Source organism: Apis florea, unplaced genomic scaffold (genome assembly GCF_048593485.1).
Source record: "Apis florea isolate Af1SG1 unplaced genomic scaffold, ASM4859348v1 contig_2839_pilon, whole genome shotgun sequence".
Lineage (NCBI taxonomy): Eukaryota > Metazoa > Arthropoda > Insecta > Hymenoptera > Apidae > Apis > Apis florea.
The window spans coordinates 1,601,766-1,617,993 of NW_028256653.1; the positions used below are offsets into that span (position 1 = coordinate 1,601,766).

General features: G+C 39.1%; 1 protein-coding gene and 1 long non-coding RNA gene across 9 annotated transcripts in view; one reads left to right on the forward strand and one right to left on the reverse strand.

Moving 5' to 3' along the window:
- The window catches only part of gro (TLE family member transcriptional corepressor groucho), an 87,627-nt gene that overhangs the window by 66,062 nt on the left and 5,337 nt on the right, over positions 1-16,228 (forward strand). For 7 of the 8 annotated variants that reach the window (XM_086907311.1, XM_012486829.2, XM_012486832.2 and 4 more), the window contains 5 exons: positions 12,581-12,634; positions 13,107-13,295; positions 14,194-14,412; positions 15,364-15,437; positions 15,902-16,177. In XM_086907311.1, the coding sequence (XP_086763437.1) occupies positions 12,581-12,634; positions 13,107-13,295; positions 14,194-14,412; positions 15,364-15,437; positions 15,902-16,177 (812 nt within the window). The remainder of the gene's footprint in view (positions 1-12,580; positions 12,635-13,106; positions 13,296-14,193; positions 14,413-15,363; positions 15,438-15,901; positions 16,178-16,228) is intronic. The other variant, XM_012486835.2, reaches the window with a different exon arrangement.
- On the reverse strand, positions 15,185-16,193 carry LOC147657772 (uncharacterized). Its single transcript, XR_015291805.1, has 3 exons — positions 15,863-16,193; positions 15,658-15,775; positions 15,185-15,501 (listed from the first exon to the last, which is right to left on the reverse strand). It is a non-coding gene; the product is annotated as an uncharacterized LOC147657772 (long non-coding RNA).

The window sequence follows — 16,228 nt, forward strand, 5'->3', positions numbered from 1 at the left end:
GGAATGAATCATTGCAAAATATATTCGGTTATTTAATTCAAATAAAGAAGAGGAGAGGATTTGAGCGAAAATAGAAATTGGCAGCGAGATTTTATACACCGATTAACGGTGAATTAAACAGTGTAAATTGTAACGTTGGGGGGAGGGAGAAAGTCAGAGTTTCGCGGAATTAAACGTTTACTACCGTTAGGAACTTGTTTCTGAATTGATACGCGTGTATAATAATAATATTATAAACGCCAGTGTTTTAACAGTCTGATTTTTCCTTCCAATTCAGGTAATTAATTTCATATGCGTGTTTAACAAGGATTATCACGAAAAAGGAAATATCGCGAAGCAGTTTCCCCTCTCACGTTTCCCTACTTACATTTTTAATATCATTACGTGGCATTGAAGCATACCTTCTACAACCAGTTATAAAATAAAATCATTATTCCGCATTATTTTAATTATCGCAAAACCTGTGGATATTAACGCATATTGTCGCGACAAAAATTAAATTCAACTTCGATACAACTCTCCTTTTATATCCACATATTCAATTCCACGCGTCTATCCGTTCTTTCCTCGTTGAAAAATTTTTTCTTCGTCTAAAAAAAAAAAGAGAGAAGAAAAAGAATGGAAAATAATATGGGAATATTCCCTTTAAACGAATCGTCACAAAGGATATCCACAAAGGACTAGAATTAAATATCAATTGAAGAGAGTGAGAGGGAGGGAGGGAAAATTCTAATTCCCTGGCAATAAAAGAGATATTCATTACGCACGAGGAAGAGAGAGAGAGCATCGATTAAAAATATATACCAGCGACCCGATAGAGGATTTCGCGATCGTTGGACGAGTCACGGTTAACAAATTATGTCGGTGGCAACAGGAGAAATCCCGTAGAGTAGTAGGAGCCAGATAGAGAGATAGATAGATAGATAGAGGGAAGTGGGTAGTGAGCTTTTCCCCCTCCCTCCCTCTCTCTCTCTCTCTCTCGGGGGAGGGTGCAGGAGGAGGATACGAGTGAAAGAGAAGGTGGCGAAGTAAAAGGGTCGAGGCCGCAATGAGCCGAGCTTCCACGCTTCCCCTAATTACATTTTCATACGAACCGTTTTCCCCTTTATTTTCTCCTGCTGTCCTACGACCATTTTTCCCGGAGCCAACTCAACTTCCCAGGCTCCCCGTTTCCCGTCAACGCTTCCCCCGCCCCTTTCTTCTTCTGTTTCACCGTCTCTGTCCAACCGTGTTCAACCCAATCCCTCTCCACCCCCCCCCCCTCTCTCTCTCTCTCTGCTTTTCTCGTCCACTGGAAAAACGCTTTAATACGTTTTTGCTGGTCGTCGTTGCTCGGCGGAGAGGAATATGAGAAAGTGGGAAAGGGAAAGAGGAAAACAGAAACAAAGAGGGAGCGAGTGAGAGAGAGAGAGAGAGAGAGAGGAAAAAAGAGGAAACGAAAGAGAAGAGAAAAAGGGAACATCAGGTTTCTCGCGGCGGAGGGGAGGGAGGGAAGGGGAAGAGGGGAGGATGTGTCGAAAAGTGGAGAAGGTGAATTTTTAGTTTGCACACCGAGCTCGCGATTAAAGTCTATCGTGATCGAAGAAGATCTGGATTTGAAATTTTTTCGTTTCCTTTCTTCCTTCCTTCCTTCCTATCTCCTTCCTTCTTCTTCATATCGTTACGTTTCATTGTTGTTTCCTTACTTATTGTTTTTCCATCTGAAAGAGTATAGTATCTTTTAAATCGGATTTTTTTAAAACGGGAGACGTATATAAAAACACGAATTACACTATCGAGGCTTAATTCAATCATTCAATAATATTAAAGAGAAATTTCTCTTTCGGGTTCGATCAATAAAATTGGTAGCAAAAAGAATTTTCATAAATTTTTTCCATCCATCTTAAACAAATTAGAGATTAATGGAGAATTATTTGAACCGATACAAAACGTCGCTCGACCTGTTCGCATCGTGAATACTTCAGAATCCCGAAATGCCTCTTCTCGGAGAGCGCGAAACAAATTCCAACTTCCTCCCTTGCAAACACGCGCCATCTTTATTCGCAGACGCGAACTTGGACGCCTCGATTCTCTCTCTAATGCGGGATATGGATACAAACAGGGGAGGAGGGGGGTGGATCGTGGAAAAACAAGAAATGCCGCGGAAAGTTTCGTTCGCGCAGATTATCGTTCCATCTTCGAACAGGTACACTCGACGAGTCTCTCTCTCTCTCTCTCTCTGGAAATCTTTTTTTACGCGACCACCACGGCAATCCTTTCCCAGATACGTGCCACATTTCTCCCCCGTAAAAATCCATTTTCCGGAGCACGATACGTTCGAAGACGCGGCTCGAGCGGCGCATTACCCCCTCCCTGCTCTTCATCCATCCCTTACTCTCTCTCTCTCTCTCTCTCACTCTCTCTCTATGCTCTCTATCCGCTTCGAGATAGTTAAATTCCATCGTTTCACGAACTATCGATCGCGGTCTCCATTACTGCACTCAAAAGTCGTATCGGTCTCTATCCGAGTATCTCTAATATTTTTCCTTCGTTCCTTCCTTCGTTGTACATTCGGGGCGTTAATACGTTCGAGGGAACGCGTTTTGAAGGGTGGTCGATTCGAGAGGTCGAAATATAGGAAAGCGAGAATTGTTGGAATTGTGGATTATTTGTCGAGTCGATACGAGCAATTTAAGTTTGCTTCGAACGAAGTCGATGGACTTGGAGGTGGTGAAGCGAGACGATTTGTACGAAATGTAATCCGTTGGACGAAAATTTAAATTGTTCGTGTAATTGGACGAGTAAACTTCGATCGATATTTCTGTAAATTTATCTTCGAAGGTTGTGAGTGAATATTTTAACGTGGTGATTAGAAGGGAGAAATTGTATACGCGATGCGAGTATAAATGAAAGAGTGTATAAATGGGATATAATATTTTCGAAGATTTTCTAGGATCGCTCGTACATTTGTATATTTTTGTACGATGTATGTAACGAATATAAATGTTATTATACACGAGGTAGATATTAGCTTTTCTTTAAACTCTCGGATACAGATTGGCTGTTGAAATCATTTTTTTTTTTTTTTTTCAAATAATCTATCAAATCGACTGATTTTCTTTTAAATTTAAACAATTCTAACTCTAATTCTAATTCTAATCAACAGATTTAAATAAATATTACAAATTCTCCAGGATTAAAGTTTTTCACAACAACAATGTAAGCAATTAAATATATTCTTTCTTTTTTTTTTTTTTTTTTTTTTTTTACATCGATCAATTAACTCCCGATTCAGCCCCAATTATATTAGAAAATAGTTCGTTGGAATTTTTAACAAGAAAGAAAGGGGGGAGGGGGGGAAAAAAGAGGAAGAACAAAAAGGAAAAAAATATTTTTCAAAATTATTTTTTCCCCCATCCTCCCATTGTTCGAATTTAGCCAACCTATTTTCTCAATAGAGCAACACCGAAACGTTTCAGTTTTACGTCAATGTCAGTTTTATCCCATTTTCATCCATCCCCCCCCCCTTCCTCCTCTCCCTCCCAACCCGTCGAGGATAGATCTTCCACGAGGATAATAGCTTTAATACGTTTCCAGTCGTGTTTCTCGCCACGAGGAAAGACGCGAAAGCGGTTGTCTCGTAAAAATTGCAACAGCCCAGGATATATGTATATATAAAACCATGTGTACCCCTCCCTCCCTCCCTCCCTCCCTCTTGAAACTGGGAAGTATAGAAAAAGCGCAGTGTTATTTATCGATCTCCGTTGCCTTTTGAAATGTTTCCCTTTTAATTTCACCACGGAGGAACGAAGCTCGTGGCTGCTCTCCTCGTCGTATTATTAAGTATCGGGTAAAGTGGTTTCTGGGTGGGATTAATCTTGCAGGAGGGTCGCCTCTCTTGACCATCTTGAGGGTGGCTGCGATGATTATATGGACAGGATCGATCGACGGGGCGCTTCAATTCAGCCGGAAGAGATGAATAAGCCGTGCCGTGAATCATTGAACGGTTACATGGAGCAAGTGAAGCAAGTTTAACGCGTGTATTACTATCATTCGGATGAAACGCATCCCCCCCCTCCGTTCATTGGGTATTAAGGGAGAGATATCGGTCCTGTGTATAAAAGGATTCACCTCGACGTTTAAACGTTTCTTTACGAGACTTGCTTTTTTTTTTTTCTTTTTTTTTTTTAATTAATACGCAATAAAAATTGAAACGATGATACATTGGTATCTTTAATCCAGTCGCTGTCAATGTTTCATTTATGCGATAAATATAATTTCCAAACAGGGAATAGGAATATAAAAATCGGGAAGGATTATTTTTATAAAGTTTCTTTTAGAATAAAATTAAACACAAAATAGTGAGAAATTAAATAGACAATGCCGCGGTTTTGGAGCGCGCGAACGTTTGTATTCGAAAAATAATATCTCTCTCTCTCTCTCTCTCTTGGGCTGGGACAATGGCTTTGACCATCGCGCAACGAAATTGAACAAGCAAAAATTGAGCAACGTATTAATATACCAGATCCACTCTTCTAAACTCTAAAACAACGACAATTTATCCTTTTTTGTCATTTTTATTTTTTTTTTTTTTTTTAATTTCAAAATCAAAAATTGTGTTTCTTTCTTCTCTTTTCATTAACGAAGATAATACCTACTTCGATTCATTCCTTCCGAACGAATTTATAACAAATCGAACGAAAAGAAAAAATGAAAATTTACTTTCCAAGATATTCCTTCTAAAACGTACGTAATTTAAAAGATCGCAAATAACATTGTTGATCTTTGACATCGTCGGTCAATCGATCGATCCTCGTAACCCAAAGAGAGAGAGAGAGAGAGGAGGAGGAGGAGGGGAATTGCCGGTATTTTAAGCGCAGCCCTCTCCAACTTCGGGAGGCAAAGTTAACGCGGGTAAATGCAGAGGGAGGAGAAAGAATGGCCGACCGTTGGGGAAACTTTTCGTCGCTTGTTTTGCTCGTTCGCGTTTCCTTAAGAATCGGAGCCGGGAAGGGGGAGAGAAGAGTCAATCCTGGCCGCTCGAGCGGAGAAACTCGTCTACAAATTTTAAAGAACCGCTCGTATCCTCGATCGTTGAATTCGACGTCCCCCATATTACCTCGTGCATCCGGTCATCCCGTCTACATGACAATCTCCATCTCTTCTCCTAACTTCGACTCGGGGGAATTTCTTCGCTACGATTATTATTTTTTTCTTTTTCCCCGAACGCTTTAACACAAATTTTTAAACGGAATTCCTCGCTCGGAATCTTTGAACTCGCGATTCTTTGTGAAACACGGGAAAAAAGATAAATTGTAGAGTTAAATGTACGATGAATTGGAGAAGCGTTAAAATTGTAATCAAATTAAATAATAAGAGAAGAAAAAGGACAGATAGAAAAGAGAATTGTATCACGGGAAACAAAATCCCGCGAAACAAGCTGCGCCTAATCGACCCATCCCCCCTCTATTCGAGATAATTTTATTCCCCCAATGTACAAGTGGCCTCATCGGTTCGCCGGTCATGTTCGACCGCTTAACTCCGCCAAAGTTATCTGGCTGACCAGAGAGGAGGGGTGGAGAAGAAAGAAGAAGAAGAAGAAGAGAAAGAAGGAAGCGAAGAAGAAGAAGAAGAAGAAGAAGAAGAATGGTCTTAGAGTTAGAAAAAACTTCTTCTCTTTTGCGTTTGTTTACAGTGGATCCAAAAGGGGGTGAAGTGGGGGTGAAAGGGGTTCGAGATGAGCCAAAGGACAAGGAGGAGGAGGGGGTGAGAGCGGCGAGGAAAAATACGCGGAACATTGTATACGTAAGAGAAGAAAGAGGTGGTGAATGTGGAGGGGGAGGGGGTGAAAGAGACGGGGAGGGATGGAGCGGAAAAGAGAGATTGGGGAGAGGAAGGAGAAGAAAAAAGAAGAAGAAGAAAAAAAGGATTCGAGGATTCTCGAGACGAAGAGTCGAGTGGTTGGGTGGTCGAATAATAGAGCTGCCCTTAATACCGTCATCCCCGCTATGCTGGGTTAAACGAGGGAAGAAGCCGGTGGAGAAAGCGGCTCGGGTTAGACCGAAACTCTCTCTCTCTCTCCTCTTCGTGGAAATGGAAGGAAGGAAGAAAGAAGATGGATATGTATATATATATATATATATATATATAGATATAGAATCGAAGGAAGAGAAAGGATGAGCGAAGGGAAAGAAGGAGAGGAGAGGAGAGGGCGAGAAAGGGAAGAATCGTCGTTCTCGTGGTTCGAGGGATGTGGATTGGGGGGAGGAAGGGGGACAGAATAGAAGGGATGATAACATTTGTATCATATTTAACGCTAGAACGAGCAGGTTAAGGGGTGGAAGACACTCTTCTCCAACTCCTCCTTCTTCGTCTTCTTCTTCTTCTTCTTTCGCCTTTTCTCTTCGTCTCCTCCGTACCCTCCTCCCCCTATCCTCGTTCCCTCGACCTCTCGCTCCTCCTTCCTCCACTTCATTTCTCCTCCATCGTACTCGACCACCTTCCTCCATCCTTGAGCGCCCTCCACCGGCCGAGTAATACCACTGAAATCAATACCACCACACTCTGCCTTCTATTTACACACGCTCATCGTCCGTACACAAATTTATTGCGTGTCCCTCCTAGTAGTAGCTCGCTCCCCTCCGCTCCACTCCTCTCCTCTCCTCTCTCCTCGGGCTCCGGAAATGGTTCGCGACGGCGAATCACCGTTTCGAAGTGAAACAGAATGTCGAGCACGGCCGATTTGTGCCCCCCCCCCCGTCGTGTCGTGGTTGAATTTCCGTGATGTCATTGTCATCGCTCGGCGATGTCTCGGTCGGCATACCACTATTCCACAGCGAAACGAGGATGCCGCGTGGATTCCGAGGAATCGTTTGAACTTTCGCTTCGAGCCAAGTGATCTCGAGTGGTGAGGGGTTAGAGGTGGTGTATCCTTGCAAGGGGAGGGGACAGATTTTTATCTTTACCTTGGAACGTGACGGAAGAAAAATTTCGGTTGCTCCACGTACGTGTAATCTGGATGGATGATCGAGCGTTTCGTGATTATTTTTAATCTTTCGGCTGTGAGAGAAGCCGGCTCTTTTTATCTCGATTTATAAAATTAAATACGTATTACGTAAATTTTATCATTTTATCTTTTTCGAAGGGGCGGTTAATAATGGACCGCGAGTGAAATTCACGTGGCCATTAGCCGCGTTAATTTTTCACCGACCGCAAGACGATATTATTTTTCCTACGATTACAACTCGCACGACCGCAACATCTACTAATTTCCACTTCCAGCCACGATCAACTCCTACGGCGCTGCAGTCTCGCTAATTTGCCTGTAGCTAGCTACAGGAATTCGTTCACGAACCGCAAATTTTCCTCTAGGTAACCTGGTCACGTGTCAATTATCCTATAACCGCGAATTGAATTCGATCTCCAAGTGTGTTGTGCGTCGCTTGAACGATCATTCCTTCCTTCACCAATCGTATATTTATTTTTTTATTTTTTTTGAAAAAGTTAAAATTCTCTTCTGCAAAATTTTTATAAAACCCAACTCGTTTTCTTGCAAAACTCGAACTGCACGATCGGTTCGTTATAACGCTTCGTGTATGTATAAAATAGTGAAGGAAATTCATTCTCTCTCGTTCGGTGAATAAAGGGTTGGTTTCAGATTCTTCTTCTTCTTCCTCTTCTTGATAATTTTCCTAAATCATTTCCAGGGACGCACACAGGTGGTCCTTGGTAAACGGTGCATGTGCACGAACACCTTCGAATACACAGTATATATAAAGTGCAATACGGTCTGTCTGGCGGACTTGTAATGGATGGATGGGCGTTGTACACGATATTACGTCATTAGGAAGGCAATACTATCGTATGCGCCACTTGGAGCTCGTTGTGTACGGCGATTCATAAGGGAGGGGATTACAAAGAACGCGCTCAACAGTGGCTCCGCGATAATTAGGATATAAACCACGAAACGTTCTTGAATTATTAATCCACGCATAATCCCTCTTCTTTCGACGCATCCTCTTGACCCCATCCTCGACTTAACTTGAATAATGGTTTGAAACCGTGTTTCACGGTCGCGGAATCGAACGTGAAGAAGGAAACGAAGCACGTTATGTTACGAGTGTTATGTCGATATATTTTTCATGCAAGATCTTCTTAGAGGGGGTTGATTATAAAAATAAGTAAAAGTAGAAGAGTGAATGATCGATGCTTATTTATATCGAGTTAAAAGCAATTTAAATTTGTGCTGGTGGGATGGAGACGTCTCTCTCTTGCTTCATCTAACGGAAATTTAATTTGCGTCTGTAAGTCTCAAGCGATATTTTTGCGTAATGGTTGAATTGAAATCTGTTTGAAGCAAAACGGATGAATAATAAGTAGATAAATATTTTTATACGATTTTATATTCATTATTAATAAACGTAATAACTTGTTGCGAAAGTGAGGTTAATCGTCGGGAAAAATGATTGCCACAGATTTCACAGCGAATGAATCTATGATAATCTAAAATCTAAATCGTTTTAAATGTGTAAATGTAAAAATCATTCTTCTTCTTTAATATATATTGATCGCAAATTGTATGTAGAGATGTAAGAGGTTTCATATAAACCCGTGTTCCGTTTCCTTTTATATTATTTATATTGTTACAAAGAATTGTAACTAATAACAATGTCACGTTCAATTGTCTCTTGTCTTCTGCCATTCTTCTAATTTATTTTATTGTTAAATAGAGAAAAATCTGGTTATAATATCTTCCCAGATATTATTAAAATATTTGTTTCATTTTTTTTTTTTTTTTCTTTCAATGGTAGATACACGTAGTAATCTTGATTTGTTCAATTGGATAAGATAAGTTTTCCAGTTTGTCGTGCACGGTGAAAAGGTTAATGATAAGTGAAATTGTTAAAAAGAGAAAAAAAAAAATTGGAATTCTTGCGAGGAGTTTCAGATTCTTTGAAAATCTGCTTCGTTTATGCACGCTCGCGTGCGTAGCTTTGCAAGAAGTTCCCGTGAAAATTAAATGCCTCTCGGTGCATAATTCCTCTTTTTTCCCCTCCTTTTTTCTTTTTTCTCTTTCCTCTCCCTTTATTTATAGTTCGGTTTAAGCGCCTATCGTACCGAGAATGTTAATGCGATGATAAATTTATTGCAAAAAAGTTTAGAGAGCCTAACCTGGCCGTGATCCCGCGGCTTTTTTTAAACTTTGAATCATTGTTTCTTCGGGGTTTCTTCCAACCCCCCAACTTTCCATCCGCTATCTCGAAAATTTAAATAGTTGTGCAGTGAGGCCACAACATTACTACCTACTTTTACATAACGGGAGGTTCTTTCAGATCCTGCGTTATTTTCCAAGAATTAGAAGCGCGTAATTTCGATCGAATGAAGATCGACAATCGATATCTTTTCTTCTTTCTCGTTAATTAAAACAAAACGTAAACGTTGGGGCAGACAGAAAGATTAGATTTCTTTTCGATAATAAGAAAATTTCATTTAGATCGATATATCGATTTAAATGAGGATAATACGAGCCCTACTTTTCGACAGACAGGAAGGTAAGCAATGTGCAATTTGCGCCATGTTCGATCTGGCCAGTAACTATCCGCATTTTCCAGTTATACACCACCGATCTAATCTATCCATCAGAAGTAACGAGCAACACGCGACCGACTTGTATTGCATCGTATACCAGCGAACCGTCATTCATCCCCCCGCACATTCGATCAAATTACGTAGCAAAATTTAAAATTCCATTACCAGAAGAAATCCATTTGGAATAAAAAAAAAAAAAAAAAAACGTGTCGATGCGGGAAAAAAACTTTTTATGAAAAATAGAGAAAAGGACGATGCAAAAATCGTCGTTGCACAACGTTTTTCTCCCAATTCCGTGTTGAAAAAAAAAGAAGAAAAAATTCCGTAAAATATTTACTTTTGCCAAGAAATCGTACACGTACATAAATACAAGGGAGGAGAGAGATGCGGCAGTAGCTTCTCGGTATGACGATGCTTCTAACATTTTGCTCGCGTAATACACGGCCAACCAACCCTCCTCCTCCTCCTCCCCCCCCCTCCTCCGTGCCCCGCTTCTCGTTACGTGCCGACGGGGGTGGTCGTGGCTTGGGAACGAGCTGCTTGTAGAAACTGAGCGATAACTGGTAAATAAACGATGAAAGATACGTGAATTACAAATTGCACTTCCCCGGCCGTGCACGTTATTTACCATTCCTTCGGTATATTCGGCGTGTTGTTTATCGTCTTACCTGGAACATGCTGGTGTGTTAGCGATCGCTGCAACGTTAGATACATTAGGCGCGCGATATTCGAGACACACGTTTTCCGTATGTTTAAAATATGAAGATGGTAATTCGGGATGGATTATTATTATCCCGGCAGGATTTTTTCCTAGTATCGGATACAATTTTTTTTAAAAATTGTTAAACGAAAGAGAATTCTTTCAATATCTTTTGTAAACCATTATATTTTTATTATGATTTTGTGGTATATTATCGTGGCTGTTATTTTAAATTTACATTACGTACGAAAGATTAGAGGGATTCGATCGAGTCATCCCTTAAGAGTCAAGTTGATCAAGAATTTTAAATACGATTTTTACATCGTCCTTTCCTCTATTTTTCGCATCGACACGTTTTTCTTTTTTTTTTTTTTTTATTTTTTCCAAATGTATTTCTTCTAGTAATGGAATTTTAAACAGGGTTATTCGGGTTATTTTTCTTCAAATTAAAACATACAGTGTCGCGTGCATAGAAGATTCTATCGTAGTATTTTATTTTGTCATCATAAAAATTGATTATTAATCGATCTGTCTTTTACGATATTTTGTAATAGCTGCATGTGTTGTAGTATAAAAATTAGATATTTAATTTATAGATTGGTATTTAATTTCATACGTGACAAAATTCGATAGGAATTTCGATTCCTAACGATTCAATCTGAAAAAAGTAATATAAAGTAAGTTTGGTAATAGCAGTATGAATCGTTAGAAATTCTATTTTGAATGTATGCGCGAATCGTGAATTGTAAATAGGATGGATATATAAGGGATATCAGTTAGCCAGAAGTGGTAACTGATAACCATCGATAGCCCTATTCGCGTCTCAAACCTCGCTCTGGTTAAGTTCTCGATCTGTCCGATACGAAATCCGAGCAGCAAATGAGCTCTTGCCGCGATTCTACAACCTTTATATATAAACAGAGTGTAAACAGAGACGTTCGAAATAGTCGCGTGGAAATTGTAATTAGTTTTAATATCGTAATGTTTTCGTAACAGTCTGCAATATTTGTTAATTTATTTCTTGTTATATCTTGTTACATCCTCTCTCTCTTTCTATATATATATATATCATTCTTTCTTTCTCTTTTCATTCTGCATAGAGCATATTTTTACTCAAAAAAAAAAAAAATTCTAGTAAAAAATTAGTCGTCTTTCGAAGCGACGTGAACAGTTCACAGTCACACGAAATCACAATTGTTAGTTGTGTGCCTAGAGATCGTTACGCTTTTAAAATAGCTTTTAGAATGGCAATCTAAAAATTCGCGAACAAGCCCACAAATTATAACTGTAAATTTTACGATAGAACTATTTATTTCAAAAAGCTGATGTTGCGATAACAATAATGTTTTAATACTGGAATCAAGATCGTTAAAACGTTTAATTAATAAGAAACTTTATAAACATACGAATCATCATTACTTTACACCATTTTGTCGCACAAACGCGCGCAATTCATTCCACGCTCGAGTGAAAAATCTATATATACTCTATATTTAAAAGTAAGTTCTCAAAGTTTCTCACTCTCTCGATCAACCTGCCAAAACCTACTCCACTTATCAAAAATAAAAACTTGCATCAAACCGATGTATACACGCGATCTAAACCGTGTATATGCATTAATTATATCAGGTGAAAGGAGAAAGGGAGGGGAAGAGAAAGAAAAAAAAAAAAAAGGACAGGAGGTCACGCCAGTAATGGGAAAGCACAATTTTATTATCGTTATGACGAGATCAGCGACGGTGGCGCTTGGCGCATACACGGTGCGCCTAGGATCCAGAATTGACAAACGATCGGTCGAATTTTCCACGCTTCACGTACGGCCACCAGTCGCGCACACGTAGAATCTTGATTGCGAAAATACCCTGGAACCGCGCGACCAAGCAAAGCGCATTTACATCCCCTCTTTCTCCAACCCCCCGCCGCCTCTTCCACCCAGCCAACGAGCGGTGTAGCGTGGCGTGACGGTGGCGTAGCTTACACGCTTGCAAAACGCGAGCTCTCTGTACGCGCACTCGTCGAACGCCTGGCCATTAAGTTGCTGGTGCAATCAGAACGAGATTCGAGAGAGAGAGAGAGAAAGGGAGAGATAGGTTGCACGAGTGTCAAGATTAATAATATGTCTCTGAAGATGCATCTGCTAGTCAGAATGTAGGTCGGTTTCCTCTACTCCCTCTCACTCTCTCGTTTATCGTGTCGAAAATATATACCCGAATACAAATAGAATTTTAACGCGATCGTGTATTATCTGTTGCTCGCGAGAAGCAAGCATTTCTCCAACTTTTTTTCACGGATTCGTAATTTTTCTTCTTTCAGGACAGCGATGGGGAGAAAAGCGATCAAGACTTGGTGGTAGATGTTGCGAATGAGGTCAGTTATCATCTTGCTGTATCGTCAATTCGGATTTATTTAGCTGTATATGATCGATGAAAATCAAGGACCTTCTTTCGAGGGGTGCATACGTTGATCGAAGAGACGTATTTTAAATGGATTTTGTTGCGTTCGATCCCTCGTTCATATTGCGATATATATAATTATGATTGTTGCTTTATTTTTTTTTTTTAGTAAACCTTTACGTTTCGTTCTTGTATCACAGAATATCTTAATTATATCGAATAAACGAACAGTATATTTAGAAATTTTTTGAATATAAATGGAATATGATGAAATTATAACGCGAAGAATTCGTGATTTTTAAACTCTGGAAGTTTGTCCTTGATCCCGTAAGAATTTTTACTTTAGAAAAATAATGTTATAGATATCGCACGGATATGTTTAAGAAAAGATTTAGGATAAGATTTGATATTTTTCATTGAACAGTTTCTTCTCTTTTCTGTGAAAGGAGGCATCATCGCCACACGCGAACGGCGAGCACTCGGATCCACGTGAGAACGGTACTCTGGAGAAGCTGGGCGCTCCAGGACACGTGGGGCCTATTTCCGGTGCTGGTTCGACATCCGTAAAAGACAGACCACCCTCGCGGAGCGGAAGTTCCTCCGCTCGTAGCACACCGTCTCTGAAAAGTAAAGATGTAAGATCTCGCGGATAGCAAGCTTATTCGATGACTAATCGGTCCGGTTCTCTATTTTCTCTCTGAAATCATATTTCTGCTTGCGATATTTTAATACAAAATTTGTTTACAAAAAGAAAAAAAAAAAGAAAGAAAGATAAAAAATCATCCTTTCGTTTCAATGTGCATGTTAATAAAGTGTCTGAGGATGAACACTTAAATGATTCTGTGGTTTTCGAAGATGAAACTTTCCTCGAAAATAATGGATCGGATCGTTTCATAACTTGGAAAATTATTTTTCTCGAGGTCAAAATTTCCAATAAATTAAATATCGAAACGAAAAGAAAATAACGAATTTTTTTTTAAATCAAACCAAAAAAAAAAAAAATATTTATCCTTCAATCCATACTTAAGTATACATGATTTGCATCTAGTTTCAAAAAAAAAAAAAAAAAAAAAAAAAACGATTTACACAATTTAAAAGCGTCAAATTCTGCTACATTTTAAATCGATAAACAAATATAAAAACCAATAAAAAAAAAAAGGGAGATTTTTCGAAAATAACGGACACATTTCACTGTTCTCCTTAGCGCACCGTGTATACGTGTATACGTATCACGTATACGTGCATTCATGGCGGCAGTAGTAAGCTGGAATTCGTGGCGCGAAGTTACGACAAGTCAATTTGCGTGGACGATAGAGAGGAAAGCAGCCCTCGTTCGATCTCTCCCGTGTTTCTCTCCCTCTCTGTTCCCTCGTTATAAATCGGTGAACCGGAAGCGGCCGCTTACACCGGCCGCGGCAAGGATCGATGTGTCTCGTTGCTTTTGTGCGAAAGTCAAGCGTGAAATTTACAATTCCTTTCCACGATTGCGCCCGATAATAAACCGGTGTGCCCCGTTGGAACGAACCTCTCCAGATCGACAAGCCGGGTACACCTGTGGCGGCGGCGAGGGGGTCGCGCAGCTGTACGCCAACTATGGGCGGAATCCCTGGTCCCTTGGCATCGCGGGTCTATCATCCGCCATCGTCGCAGCAAACGCCACCGCAGGGCTATCAGGGTTTGCCGTCCCGCGGCAATGAGCCGCCACAATCGCCTTCACCGTACAGCAACTTACCATACGCCAGGACTTCGATGGTACTTCACGTTGTACTAGCTGCTCGTTTTTCTCGTCGTTCGTTGCTTCTACGAGAATCTAATGTTATCTACGAACACCCTAGGCGTTTTTAAGGAAGAGATGATGCAAATTTTGGATTATTCGAACAATTTTTTTTTTCTTCTCTTTGTGTTTCTTTTTCTTTTTTTTTTTTTCTCTCTCTCGAGAAATAGTATTCTGATTTAAGTATTTTCATTTGTCTCTTGTTTAATTCGCAAAAATATAGTTGTATGTGTAATTAGCTTGAAATTTTCTGAAAGAAGGTCAATGAAATTAATTAGGAAATTGTGCTGTGAAGAATTATAATCATATTAAGATCATTTAAAGGATAATCAGGGATATTTTGACGTTTTAACTACTAGTTTCAAACGAGTTAAGGTTATCCATTGTTTAAGAAAAAGTTATTGGAAATCATTCGATCAAATGTAGATTATTCAGATTATCCATTATTGGTTAAAAGATTATAGAAACTTTCAGTATGATCCAATATACGTATCATTATTAATTAGGATTATTTTTCTATTCTTTTACATAAAATATGATTTAGATATGATGTTTTGATCGATTTTATGAGATAATTTTTCCGTTACATTTAGAAATGATGTGCATTATCGATAACTTTAATATATTTTTTTAAGTATTTTTGATATAAATTTTAAAATATTTATTTTGTAATATTTTAGAAATTGAGTTATCAAAAATATCGTAATCCAGGAATATCGTAATAAAGCTTAAATTTTAACATACAAAGTATTTTCGTTTCTCTATTTCTCTTTTATTTTGTATGTATCTTGGTTGAACTTTATTATAATATGATATTGATATGATATGTACTTATATCTCTCAATTTATTCCATATAAATACTCTTTTCTAGTGACGTATTTAATTACAAATTTAACTAAACGTTGATACATTTTTCTCTCTTTTACAGCTCGGCTTCGACGGTCATGTGAGGACCATTCTACCATCAGCTAATGGAATAAGCAATATTCCGGGTGGTAAACCGTATGTAACTTCAATTAAAATCTTGTTTCTTAAGCATTGATCCCATTATTTTTATATATAGAAACTAGAAAAAAATAAAAAGAAATTATCGTGTGAAATAAAACTCTTTTATGAATGCTTATAATTGAATTATTTAATTCGAAGAAAAAAAAAAAGTACCAAATAAATACTTACATGTTTCAAAATCAAAATTTTAAAATTCAATAATGAATTTACTTACCATTTTTCTTTATATGTGCTTAACATTTCGATGAATAAAGAAATCATCAAATTTATTATCATTCATTGCTTCTGGGCATCACTAAAAAATGTTAACCGACTACCGATGCATACATAACCTAGAAAGCATATATGATGCATTATCGTTTCAATGGCCGCCTTTTGCCGCGACACGAGCTTTTAAGTAATCGAAGACATTCCATTACGTAAGGACAGAGGTATTAATGTTTTGCATTCCATCGTAGAGCGTACTCGTTCCATATGAACGGCGAGGGTCAGCTGCAGCCAGTGCCATTCCCCACGGACGCTCTGATAGGACCGGGAATTCCACGTCACGCGCGTCAAATTAATTCCTTGACTCACGGTGAGGTTGTGTGTGCTGTTACGATTTCGAATCCGACCAAATACGTCTATACGGGTGGCAAAGGATGCGTTAAAGTCTGGGACATCGGACACGGAGGTGGTGGCAGTATCAAGCACGTATCGCAGCTGGACTGCCTGCAACGCGACAATTATATTAGGTTAGTTTCCATGACCAGTCACTATATATGTTTCTACGTTTCGATATGTCA